The sequence below is a fragment of the Fulmarus glacialis genome, unplaced genomic scaffold (assembly GCF_000690835.1).
Source record: "Fulmarus glacialis isolate BGI_N327 unplaced genomic scaffold, ASM69083v1 scaffold17912, whole genome shotgun sequence".
Classification (NCBI taxonomy): Eukaryota; Metazoa; Chordata; class Aves; order Procellariiformes; family Procellariidae; genus Fulmarus; species Fulmarus glacialis.
Window position 1 is genome coordinate 2,403 of NW_009199954.1, and position 12,911 is coordinate 15,313.

Below are 12,911 nucleotides of genomic sequence, written 5' to 3' on the forward strand. Positions count from 1 at the left end.
GAGCGCGGGCTGTGGGACCGCAAGGAGGCTGGACTTGTCTCACACCCCCCCGACAGTTTACCACCACCGTGGTTTTTCCCTTCCAGCCCATCACGTGCCACAATGTCAAAGAAGTGAGTGACACTGGAGCCATCTGCTTGCAGCTCAACGAGTCCAACACTTGCGTGAGTTGCAGCCCTGGGTGGCCACGTGTCTCCGAGGGGGGGGACGTGCAGGAGGAGGGGGGCTGCAAGCAAACAGCCGAGGGCAGGTTCCTGCAGCGCTCTCAGGCTTGCAGCGATGGGGTCACCCACCGTACCTGGGGGGTCGGTTTGGGGTGGGAGCTCACTCCGTTATCCCTGGGGCACAGCATGTGCCAAACTGACAGAGGTGGGGATGATCACAGCAGTCCCAGGAGGATCCCAAAGGGACGATCCCAGCGGTCCCAGGGGAAATGCCACCTCTTGGTTGCATAAAACCTCCTTTTTCATGATTAAGCTCTGGGGTCAGTTTAGCTTCTAAACATGCCACCATGTTTAACGGGAAATTGCCTTTGTTCTTCTTCTTCCTCTTCCCTGTTGGGAAGGCGATCGCCTTTTTTTGTCTTGCCAACTGCCCTAGGAAAGAGAACAGGGTATGTGAGGAAAAACGGGTAGCAGATCAGTGTCCCCATCTGCACCGACTCCTAAGGGAATCCCAGGCTCTCTGTAACTGCCCTTGGCCTTGTGCACCAAAACTGAAGCACTTATAAAAACAGAAGAGGGTCCGGCTGAGACACTATTGTGGGTGGGAGGAAAGAAACCCTTCACGCAGGAGGTACAACCTGCAACGGGGGGCAGATGGGGCTGGATCTTGTGGGACAGCAGGTTTTGCAATGACCTGGGTGTAAAATGGCAATGATTAAGTTTACTTCTGCTCATCAGCCATACTGCCACCACTTAGGATGAGTGAATTCTTACTTGGCTTTTCTCTGCAAATTGGCGATTAAATGGCATTTAGACTTGCTCCTGTTTACAGGGGCTGCCCTTTAGCAGGAATTCAGATGGGAACTCCTCCGGGAGCGAGGGATTCTGGTCACAGATGCCATCTAGTGGGCAACGGCACCTCCCGGGCACAGGGTTTATACACATTATGCATGCATTACATACCTGCACATACAGAAATGGATGCATATATAACATACAGAATATCCTAGAGAGTTGTATCTAGTTGCACGCACTCTTAACCCTCCCTCCGTGTGAAACGAGTCACACTACCCCGCTTCCAACTGTGTTTTTCTGGGAGCTCTCACCCCACAGCAGACCTCTGCCATGCCTCCACCTCAACTAATCATCGAGTGGGAAAAACCAGCTCAGGCTCAGCAGAACCAGATAAGAGTGTCTGCGAGGACAGCAGATAGGAGGGACCGTGCCGTGTCTCGCTTTCCTCCTGGCCTTTCCCAAAGCAAATGAGCAATAAGCTGGCACCCAGTGCTGCTAATTGCAAAGGGAAATTCTGACACTCCGATGAGTTCTTTCCACAGCAGAGAAAGGAAAATACACACTTGGGTCTCTTGTTCCATCTTGGCCTTTCTCACCCCAAGCCAAGCTCTATAGAAACAGCTGAAAGTGATTTGTTTGTTATTCTCCCATGGATAAGTTTCTGCATTTTTGTATGCTAAGAGGATGTGGTGATCCGAGCACAATACTGAGGCAATCTTAAGGCAAAGAGAGGACGGCACTGAGCTGCCCAGCCCTGCACAACGCTGCAGGACAAGAGGGTTTTCTCCCCTTTTGCAGCCCCACGTTGGTGGGCACCTCCTGGGGAGCGAGTGGAGGATAGGGGCAGGACGGGGATTCAGCTGGAGCCCATCTCTGACTCGAGGGGGTGGGCACGGCCACAGCTCAGATGATCTCCCCAGCTGGGAGGATGTTAGGGAAGCTGATAACGTCTTTTAGCAACTGTGGGCTCTGTCTCCAAGCCTGCCTGTGGCTGAAAATAGACCCAAGGAGAAAGCCTATCCTGTCTGATACAGAAATTGGCCTGCAGAAGGGAAAGGCTGCAGCTCCTCACTCCTCTTCCTCTTCCACCCAAGAGTCAGGTCAGCTCTAAAATGTGAGAAATTTGTATTTTTTTGCCTAGCCTTTGATCAGCAACCTCGCAAAAACATTGAAGACATTTCCTAAACAGGAAGGCTCAATGCTTCTTTGTTATTTCCCTCCTTTCCCAGCCCCTGCCTGGGACTCTGAAACAATAGGGCTCTTCAGGCGGCTGTTTCAGTCCAAAAATTGAAGGGACTTGCCATGCAATTCAGATCCTAAATTAGCTTTGTTTAAATGCCATTTGCAAGAGTTGCTAATAATATCTTCATTTAATTTAGTCTCATTAAGTTAAGAAACAAGAAATAAGCATCTCCACTTTCTAGGTGTTGGTACTGGGGCTCAAAGCAGCGGTGAAATGGGAGGTGAAGGTCTGACGCCCAGCCCAGCACTCTTTGTCACTTGTTGTCTGCTCAGCGTCGCCCAGCACAGGCCACCAGAACACAAAGGGTGAATGCACAACACTACCAGCAGTAGCATCGGCATAGCTGCGATGAAGAATTAGTCGGTGTGGTTGGTTCAATGGCTGTTTGTTTGAAAATTTTGCAGAAACATTTTTTAGAGATGAAGGGATCGGACTTATGGAGTGCAATATGTGAAGAGAGCACCCACCGCGTTCCCTCCCCCTGCCAGATCCAACTCGCTAAGTCTGAGGTGGACCGTGACTGTATGCTGCTCATCCTCGTCGGTGAGAGAGGTCAGTTGAGCTAATTCCTTTGGTTGTCATTGATACCGCTGGATAATGACCTCGATGTGGGCAATGGGAGAGGGGACTGTTCGTGGGGAGAGGCTGTGGAACACAAATCCTCAGTTACAGCCCGGAGGAGACTTCTCTCTGCAACTACTGCTCTTCCTTCTGGGGTCTTGCTAGAGCCACAGAGCCATGGCATTGCCTCCAGAGCAGCGAAGGGGCTCACGGCTCCTCCGTGTTCAGCAATGGCCAGGCTCTTCAATGCTGACATTAGCTGCAGCATGACCCTCTATGTAATGTGCCTCTCCTGTTTTTAAACCTTGCAGATCCTGCTACGGATGTGCTCCAGGAGTCTCACTGGGAAAAGGTAAATTCCTTGAGCAAATTCAGCTGGAAAAAATGGATGGCCTGAGTGGCTGGAGAAAGGAGATTTTTAGACAGTTAGTTGGGGCTGGGGCAGACGGCTGAGACCTGAACCTGCCTCCGTCTCAGAGGCATTTGCTGAGCATTGGCACAGGAGATGGTTGGAGCCACCACCAGATGTGCGGCGAGGCAGCGGTGCACCGTAAGAGCACTAATACCACCACTGAAGGCAGAAATGCTTGAAATAGTTACTGTAAAATTTGGTAGTATTTTCTTAAAAAAGGCCTAGATTCCAACAATAACTCTTAGGACGTAATTGGCACTCTGCTTCTTCAAAGTACCACGCTGACATTAATTAATTCCTCCTCTCAGGACTCCAGTGAGGCTGCCATCGGCTTGTAAAGCTGAGCTCCAGGTGCCCATATAAATGGCAGCCAACAGAGCTGCAACAGCAGCGCCCAGAGAGGTTGCAGCCGGGCAGATGTGCGCTCTGAACCTCAGGGCCTGAGCACTCTTGTCCAAGGGAGAAAATTTCCCTCTGCCACAGAAGACACTAGGATGGAAATGAGACCATGAGGATGTGAGAGCTCCCGGGGCCAGTGCAAAGCTCAGGAGCTTGGGTAGCAAAGCCCAGCTTTGTTTACGTGAAGTTTAACAAGGAGGTGAAGAGCAGCATTGTTTTAAGCCTGGTGCCTGTTCAGCAGATGCACATGTTTCCTGTTTGTCAGACTCCCGGCTCTCTTTGGTGTTTTTTCCAGTTTGGAATAAAATCCCTCAAACGGGGGAGTGTGAGGAACCACCAGGACTTTTCTCAGAAGACCCTGATCGCCTTGGTCACATCTGGACTCATGTTGGCGTTCCTGGGCTTGGCGGGATATTTCCTGATGAAGCGGCGGAGCTGGAGCCCCGCGGGAGAGAGGCTGGTTAGTGCTTACAGGTGGCAGAACAGCAGGAGCCCGGCGGCGCAGGCAGTGCCGGAGCGGGGGGGGTGCCTGGGTGGGAGAGGAGGGGGCTGCTCCGCACCCTGCGGCTCGGTACCCCCAGCCTGTGTGTGTGTCCCCAGGTCGATGGGACGGCTCGGCCGGCACGTGGGGTCAGCCTGGGCAAGGCGAAGGGCAGGAGCAGGGAGGCCAGACCGTATGGGGTGAAGGGAAAGCTCTCTTGCTGTCTAAAATTAACTCTTAGCTGATTGCTCCTGTGGGAAAACCACCCCTTTCTCGCTCGTACTTCTAGGTCTAACACTTATTTTTGCTCAGCAGTAAGAACTCAGCCAGCAAGACCCCTCCAGAGACACCAAAACCTTACGAATTTGTCATTAAAAATGACACACTTTAACTTTCTATTTGCTGCATTTGAGTTATATGTCTGTCTTGTACCGATGCTGTAATAAAGGCTATTTCTCCCCTCACTTAACAAGTGATGGTAATAAACTATATCAAGAAAGAAAGAGAAAGAAATTTCCTATTTCCATTTTCCCCTTTCCAGGCAGGCTGACCACTGAGGACTCTTCCCTGCCAATGACTTTTGGGGACGTGAGCCCTCTGTAAAGTGAGGACGGGCCACGCTGCTCGTGGGCATGTGAACAGCCGTGTCCTGGGAAGCCGTTAGGCTATTTCATTGCCAGAAAGGATGCTCCCAAAACATGCGGATGGGAAGTCAAGTGCATGTGTTAGAGGCAGGGGCATCGCAGCTCTCGAGCCCGCTGCCTCCAGGTACCGTCTCCTGGATGCGGGCAGCAAGTGAAGGGCAATGTAAATGTGTGGCTGGGAGCTGCCCATGTAAATGCGTTGCAGTGTCAATCCAGTTTCCAGGTGAGATGTGTCCAGCACACCCATCTTGCTGCCACGGACAAGGGTGTCAGCAAAGGGGCCGAGCGAAACAACGGGGCGGGCGGGAAGCACGGCAGCCTGCCGTGCGTGCTGGGTGCTGCTGAGCAAACAAGGAGCGGGGCTATCTGCTACCAGTCGGCAATCGCCACCCGCAGCCCAGGACCACCAGCGCCCACTGCATTGCTATCAGACCTGCCACGGTCCGACACGTGGGGAGTTCTCGTGCTGGGGGACGGAGGCAGCTCTCCTATTGCTCTGGATCCTCCAGAGGCATCTGCTCCTTGCAGCAATAGTGGTAACAAGCCACGCAGCATGTCTTTGCATTTGCTGGAGTGCAGTCCTGCACTTCTGCTAGCACCTTGCTGCGAGCTGTATAATTATTTACAGGCTGAAAGAAAGAAGGACGGGGAAAGAAGAAGAGGCAAGTTCCATAGCTTTCATTCAATGGTGCTTCTTACTTGGCTGAAGTGGAAAGCAGAAGTGGTCTGTCACAGGGTAGCTTTGCAAACCCAAGGCAGGGTCAGCTCCAAAACCTGGTTATGAGAAAACAACAAAACCTGACGGCTTCTCTTTTCAGGTCCAGGAGAAAAAAATGCAGTTCCTGGCTGGTTTTCTTGCTTCGTCTTGCCATGGCATGGTTCAGGCCCTCTGTTCCCCTGCTTGTCAGCGAGAGCAGGTTCCCATGCCTGCAGTTGTTTGTACCTCCTGTCCAGGAAGCGCAGGCAGCCAGCCAAGCCACTGCCTGCAATCAAAGCCGGTTGCTGTCAGCCCTTTCCCTCCCCTAACTCTGCCTCTGTTATTTATGTACCTGTTTAGGCTGAAGACCCATATTACACGGAAAACGGTAGCCAGGGAAACACGATGTTGATGATGCCCCCCCAAGAGCAACCGGAGCTGCAGGAGAAGCCAAACCTCAACGGTGGGACTCAGGAGAACGGGACTGGCCAAGCGTCCTCCAAAAACGGCCACTCAGCCAGGCAGCACAGCCCCGCCGACACCGAAATGTGAACCGGGCGAAGTGCGTCCTTAGCGCGAACTAAGAGGGGAGCAGAGAGAAAAGGGAGGGCAAGAGTTTTCTATGGACAGTTAGGGAATTGCAGACCTTTTTTTTTACTATTATTATTTCTGTGAAGAACTTCAAAATCAGCCTAAAGCACATTAAGCGCCAGAGCTGCCAAAGACCTGCTTCTCTGCCTCCTCCTGCTTCTCCCATTGACCACACAAGACACTTTTTCACAGCTGTTCTCTGCTTTTGTTGTTAGAAGAACATAATGAGAAACGCAAGTGCCCTTAGCCCTGAGCAGCTTTTAAGCAGAGGCAGACTGAAGCTACAGAAGCCTTGAGCCAGGCTGCAAACAGCCAAAATTTTTGGTGGCCGTGTGTTAGGCTGATTAAAATAGTTAAATTGGGATTTCAGTGACAAAAACCTCTCAGGTTTCAGATAATTTTGGTTAACAGAGTTGGTTTTTATCCCATCTTTATGTTTAAGTGCAGGATTTCTTCCTCTTGTAAGAACGTCAGGCATTTAATCCCCCTTCTTGTGCTTTATGTCTTCTTTAGTATTTCCTACTCCAGCAGCATTTGCTGAAGCTCTGTGTAAAACTTTCCATGTGGAATTTAAGGTTTAAATGTGAATAGACCTCAAACTTCTTTCTTTTTTAATCCTACCAGTAGACAGGCAGTTGTTTTAGAGTAAAATCTTCCCCGGTCTCTTCATGTCAGGGACTGGAGACGGCGTTTGACGAGGCAGAGCCAGCAATCAACCACTCGACTGAGATGGAGAACGTTGGATAGGGCTGCGGAGGGCTCTGCGCAGGCCTGGGGCTGGCAGTCCCATCGCCCTCCCTCCCGACACGGGGGTAGTGCCTGGGGTAGGACTTTGGGAGTAAAAGGTGCCAAAGGGCTCCCTGTGGGATGAGTGCTAGACAGAAACCCGGCCCCACGATGGGTGTTCCTCCCTCTGCGTCACCAGTGGGTACACGAACAAAAAGAAGTCTTTTCGCTTTGGTAAGTGAAGACCACCACCAAAACCCCAACAGCGGGAGCAGGTCCTACCTAGCTCTGCACTGATCCTGCTCCCCGGGCAAGCGGTGCTGCAAGCCGCACCACCGAGGCTGAGCTACGTGCAGCTCGGTGAGAGCCAGGGACCAGGGGCAGGTCTGAGCTCGGTCCCGAGCAAGTGCAGCTCATTTGTAGGGAGCCGAAGGCGCTGTCGTGCAAGCCCAGTGTTGATGGTGCAAGACCACGAGAGGCTGCAGTTCAGACCAGAATCCCTGCTGGCACCAGCAGCGACTGCCACATCCAAAATAAGGACAAAAATGGCCCTTGAAGCTGATCTACCCTCTCGATAGTGAATTTATCGCGACCTTTTCTCAGTGCCGAACACCTGAGGGGAAGGCTTTTTTTTTTTTGGTACAGTGCTTAAAGGAATGACAGCAATGTCCATCCTTTTCTGGGGCTGTTTGCATGGGTGCAAGAGTCATTTAAACACAGTTTTAAAAGTTTCGGGGTTTGTTTGTTTTGGCGTGACTTGCTTCTCCCAAATCTCATTGTAAATAATCCCAGTTGAAAAAAATTGAGTATTAAAAATCAGCTTCTCTGTTGTGTCCTTGGAACAACAGTGTGTTTATCCCACCGGGATGCGTGGCTCTGGCTGCGCCGTGTGCCAGCGCAATGAGAGGACAACGCCTCGCGGAGAGGTTGTTTCCCAGCAGAAATGCTATGACTAAAGGCTGTGGCTTGTTCTGTGCACATTTTCCCTGTCTTTCAACAAACACATTTGCAGGACAAGTGACGTACATCACTTCATTAAACCTCGTTTGTTTGATTTGCTGATGTTTAAGATGCCCAACTAATTCCTGGATAAATAAATGAGACTCCAGTCTCATGGGGTGATCTGCAAGGCTGGGGTCTGACCTGATATTGGGGGGGGGGGGCGTGCGCACGTATGAAGATGAAGATGAAGGCTTCCTCACTCTGCACTGTGCAATAACCAGCAATGGTTCCTGCCTCGGAGAATTTGCAGGGCGATGCACGGCAGTCTTTTAGCTCCCGTTCTTGTGGAGATGCTCGAGCTCCACTGAAAGCAGGAGGTTTGGGGCTGGGTATCTTTACTGACCCGGGCCCCTCCTCTCTGGGATGCCCGACCCTTCCCAGTGCTTGTTTCCTAGGCATGGGCTCACGGACACAGGCACACCGGGTACTTCTTGGGGGGGGACTGAATATGGCCAGAAACCACCGCTGCCAGGACTGTTGTAGTTCGGGGTGCTCTGACCTGCCCAGCCTGGCTGCAAGGGGAACAGCTGCAGGAAAACGAGTTTACTTTCTGCGCAGAGCGCAGGGGAAGCTTTCCCGGAGACTTGACTTGCACTGCGGGGTAGGATAGGGAGCTGGGCTTGGCTTTTTTGTTTTTTGGCAATTGTTTATCTAATCAGCACTACTCGCTGTATTGAAAGTAGGAGATCTAATCAAACGTCAGGTGCATTTTTCACAGCTCAGGGTATGTCCTACAGCCAAGCAGAGACAATAAAGTTACAGTCAATTGCTTTGGCAAAACAAAAGCTTTCTCTAAAACATCCAGATTGAGGGAAATGCCGAGAGCGGCGGTGGCTGAGCAGGGACGGTGCTGAGCCAGCGGAAAAGGCTGCGCTTCCAGCTCAGGAAGTTTTTTGCCTGTGTGTAAACACAGGCAGGCTCAGCTCTGGCCCTGCCGAAAAGGTGGTTATTATTATTCCTTCCTTATCAAACCCCTTGCATTCCTTCCTTGCTGGTCCCACCGTCTGCCGGGCAACCTCCTCCTCTCACCATCCCACACTGCCGGCGGGCTCACAGCTGCTTTGGGGCCACTTTTGGGGGCTTTTGGGGGGCTAAATCCATCTCAGCTTCCAACAGCGACCTGCTTTCCCATAAACATGGATCAAGGTTGATGCAAGGGCTGTTGCCTGGTTCATGATCTCATGTCCTGCTCGTATACAGGGCATATACAGCCTGTTAGCTGGTGGGGATCCTTATACTGGTGTGAAATGCCCTGATGAAAATAATCAGCATGAAAGCATCCTCTGGGCAAGAATGGTGGCAAACAGAAATACAAGGTGTTAAATACAAATATAAATGTGACCCAGCCATTAAATGACGTGTCCATGTCCCAGCCTGAAACAGAAGCAGGAGCTCTGACACCCACCCAGGCAGCCCCCAAATCCTTCTGCAGGTTGAAATCAAAGACTTTTTCAGAAATGAAGAAATACCTTCCTATCTGAATTGCCATAAAATGCTACTGTGAGTTTAAGGTGGCTTGCTCTGCTGAAACCAATCAAATTTATCAGAGCAAACGAGTTTTAATTAAGTCTTATTAACTATGTCCCTCAGTGGATCTTCCATCCCTTTCATAATAAAAACAGCACAACCCTCCCAGCTGAGAAAACTCCTGCCCTTCAGTATCACAGGCCCTTCACAGCAGAACAGCACGTCCCAGGTCAGAGAAAAGTAGCTCCTTTCTCTGTTTGCTGATTGCTAATTTCTTTTTCATTGATTTAGCACTGGGAAGAGCTGCCCCGATGCCCGAGCAGCAGGATCAGTCTTGCACAAGCAGCAAGACGCCCAATTCCTGCTCGTGGCCCTTCGAAGACGCCAGCGTTTTGCCCTGCGCTGTGCCTTGGAGGCCCCCAGAAAAAGATGAGCTCTCCTGGTGCTCTCCACGCTCCAGATCTGCCGGGACAGATTTACTCGGGCATTGTGCTAAAATTTCAGTTTAAGGGTAGATGGCTTGCATGCCTCATCGCGCTGTGAAATTTTCACCCCCTGTAAAACTTTGTTCAATGCAATTTAGCTCAGAGGCTACAGAAATACTACTTCTCTTTAAGTGTTTATCTCTGCAGCACAGGCTGCAGCCCAGCCGAGCGGGTACCCACCGCCCCGCTGCACAGAAGTGGAGGGGGTCATGGCCTCAGACTCAAATGCACCAAGGTTTCTGCATAACTCTGAAACCACAGCAGAAATAGCCTAGGGTATATTATATATAACAATGCTGCTATCTGCTGGCTGTGCTTTGCTAGAACATTTAATACTTTGCTCTAGAGGGAAGCTGATACTCAGGTAACGGTGCCCAGTCAGAAGCAGCACCTGAAGAAGGGTCCTGCCCCACCACAAGCCCCTGCTGTACCCCAGGGTGCTGGCAATACAGCCAGGAGGCTAACATTAACATCATGAAATTATGAAAGAAGTAATACATACAGTGGGCTTTGAAGCTCATATTCTAGGAACGGGGAACATCTAAAATGAAATATCTAAAATGAATTTCCCATCAATCCACTTCCCATCTGCTTGTTCGATGCCTGATCCTGCAAAACTCGTGTGGGAGTTCTACAATATTTGCTGCACCATCTGCTGCAAGGCCACACAGGCTTTTCGATCCAAGCGCAGGGAATGCAAAAACACAGGCAGGCTTTGATAACCTCCTGTGTTACACTTCAGGTGGCTGATGGAGAAGAAGCTGGCGAAGCAGCGTCCGTGGAGCCAGGGCACATCCCTGCGACCGGAGCCTGGGCACGGGCAGTGCCCTCGGCTTCCTCCAGCCAGTCCTGCCGAATTCCTGTGTTGTACCAGTTTTGAGTCAGCCGAAAGCTCAGTCATCATCCGATGGCCATAAAGACGTCTCCCAGCATTGGTAAAGGGTGATGTTGAAGCTCCTTTCCTTTTCTCTCCTTTTCTAACCATAGAAAAGAAACGAGCGTCATGTAATGCCCGTATATATAATCCATCTGCACCGATGTGATATTTCTGCCTTTGCTTTCAAGGTAAAGGGAACAGCATCTGTGTAGGGCTTTTCCATCCCCCAGAAAAAATTATATTTACAACTATTTGCATTACAGGCACTTCACAGGTGTTTTAATTCCAAGTCTTTAATCTTAGCCTTCAGATCCATTTAATTTGCTGGTGTTTTGATTTGTAGTAACAGACATAAATGAGATTATCTATCCCCTGAGATAAACTGTCAAAGGCAAATGCTGAAGAATTGGGCTCTAAAAACATTTTAATATGCTTGTGTTGCAAACCCTGACATGGAGCCAGAGATGAACGTAGATCAGTGTGAGCCAGGATTCAGGTCTCAAACACAACCCGCCGTGTGAGAAGGACCTTTGGGCTGATGCACAGAGCTGTTCCCGTGTTTGCAGGCTCACCTCCTCTTCTCGTTTCTTAAGGACCCACGAGGGTAGGAGGAAACACCTTCACAGCGTGCAAAGTGTGCTAAGTGCTGTGAGGCTTCAAGTTTTTCTTTTTTAACCTCGAAAAAACAGGCGAGTCAAGAATGGGTAAGCCTGGGAGGCTGTTTCTGGGGCAGAGGGTTGGTTTGGGAGGATGGCTGTGGAATCCTACTGAAATTTGTCCATGTTTTTCTTCTGGAGGAAAAAAAATTTGAACAGTTTTTTCTGTTAGTTTTCTAATAGAAAGTTATTTTGTTGGGGGAAAAGGAGACTAGTTTCAGATTCCCACTCCAGCTGTAGAAAAAAAAAGGTCTGAAACCAGTTATGTCTCCTTTTGTCTTGCATAAGACATGGAAGATGTCCCAAGGGCCTCTACCTAGAAAGTTCATTTTCAGGGTACTTTTTTTTTTGCCTGTAAATTAAACAATATATTACACTACCAACCTTTGGATATTTATTTGCTATTATTTCTGGTACTTTTACTTGTGATTTTTTTTTTTCTTTTTTTTTTTAATTTTTGAGTTTGCATCTTCCTTCTTTTCTTATCTTCTGCCTGCCCCAGAGGCTTATTGCTGCTTTGGCAACATGCTAACGTGTTTAGGAACGATAAGACGTCTAATTAATAGTATAATTAGCAGTACAAGGTCTTAATAGCTTATGAAAGGAAATACATTCAGAAAATTCTTTTCCTTTTCTTGCATTGGTACAATATGATTTACCAGCAAATGATAAAACAGTTTTGAACAGCGCTCAGACTCTTAGTAAGGAAAGTGGTGCTGGATTCATGATTTCATGGGAGGATTTTGCACCACTAATACTATTATTTTGTTGTTGTTGTTGTTGTTGTTTAAAAACAATTTAACAGATTAACAAAAGCAATTGCGAAGGAGCAATGTCACTGTGGTGTGGCAGGCAGGAGCCTGACGAGCCTGAAAGCGGAATTAAGTAAAACTGCCTTCCCTACTTCTGCATATAAACAAATCCTGGGGGAGGTAAACTTGCTCTTTAAGAGGCTCCGGCTGAAATGTCAGGTCGTGCTCTGAGCTGGGGCAGCTCAGCCGCTTGCAGGCTACGATCCTCCCCGCTCCTTTTCCACTTATATCTGTTAAAACTGATTATTTTTATATGAAGACATCCTTGGTTTATAAACTCCAGCAGAGCAAGGACTACCTATAAACCCTGTGAATCCCTCTTGCTTTTTCGAGCAAGAAACTCAGCGTTAAATCCTGCTCCGCAGGCAGAGAGCAGAGCCGGCGGAGGGAAATCAAACCACTTCGCTGCAGCTCGGATTCCCCAGGCCGCCGTGTTTTTCGTCTGACCCAACACAAAGATTTCTTTCTAAATTTATCACAGCGTTCATCGGCAGTCCCACTTAGTGGCAGATTAGGAGGCTGGGCAGGCAGGGCCCATTCGAATGAGGGCAGGGGAGCCTGAAAAACCACGCGGGGGATGACGCAGCCAGCGAGGCGAGGGCAGGAGCGGCGAGGGGGCAGGTGCAGCCCCGGCTCAGCTCCCCGCCAGCCTCCCTGCTCCGCATTATCCTTCCCCGGAGGCCGGGGAGGCTCGCTGCGGTGGGAATGCTGCACCGAGATGGCAGCGCCCCAACTCCTGGCTGGGTCCAGGGAGGTTTGCTGGTCGCTTGAGGCCCCGGTGCTGGCGCCGCTGGGGAATTTCCACTGGGCTGCGGAAGGAGCTGTTGGCCTCTGCGCGGGTCGCGAAGGTGAAGCGGCATTTGGCTGCAGCGGTGCATGCTGGAGCAGGCGTCTGTGCA

General features: G+C 50.2%; 1 protein-coding gene across 1 annotated transcript in view; it reads left to right on the forward strand.

Moving 5' to 3' along the window:
• Positions 1–5,948, forward strand: part of CD34 (CD34 molecule) — a gene marked incomplete at its 5' end in the record, with an annotated part of 7,095 nt that extends 1,147 nt beyond the window's left edge. The window contains 5 exon segments of the mRNA XM_009573425.1: positions 57–164; positions 2,607–2,754; positions 3,075–3,115; positions 3,870–4,034; positions 5,757–5,948. Coding sequence (XP_009571720.1) covers positions 57–164; positions 2,607–2,754; positions 3,075–3,115; positions 3,870–4,034; positions 5,757–5,948 — 654 coding nt within the window.
• Between the last annotated feature and the right edge of the window lie 6,963 nt (positions 5,949–12,911).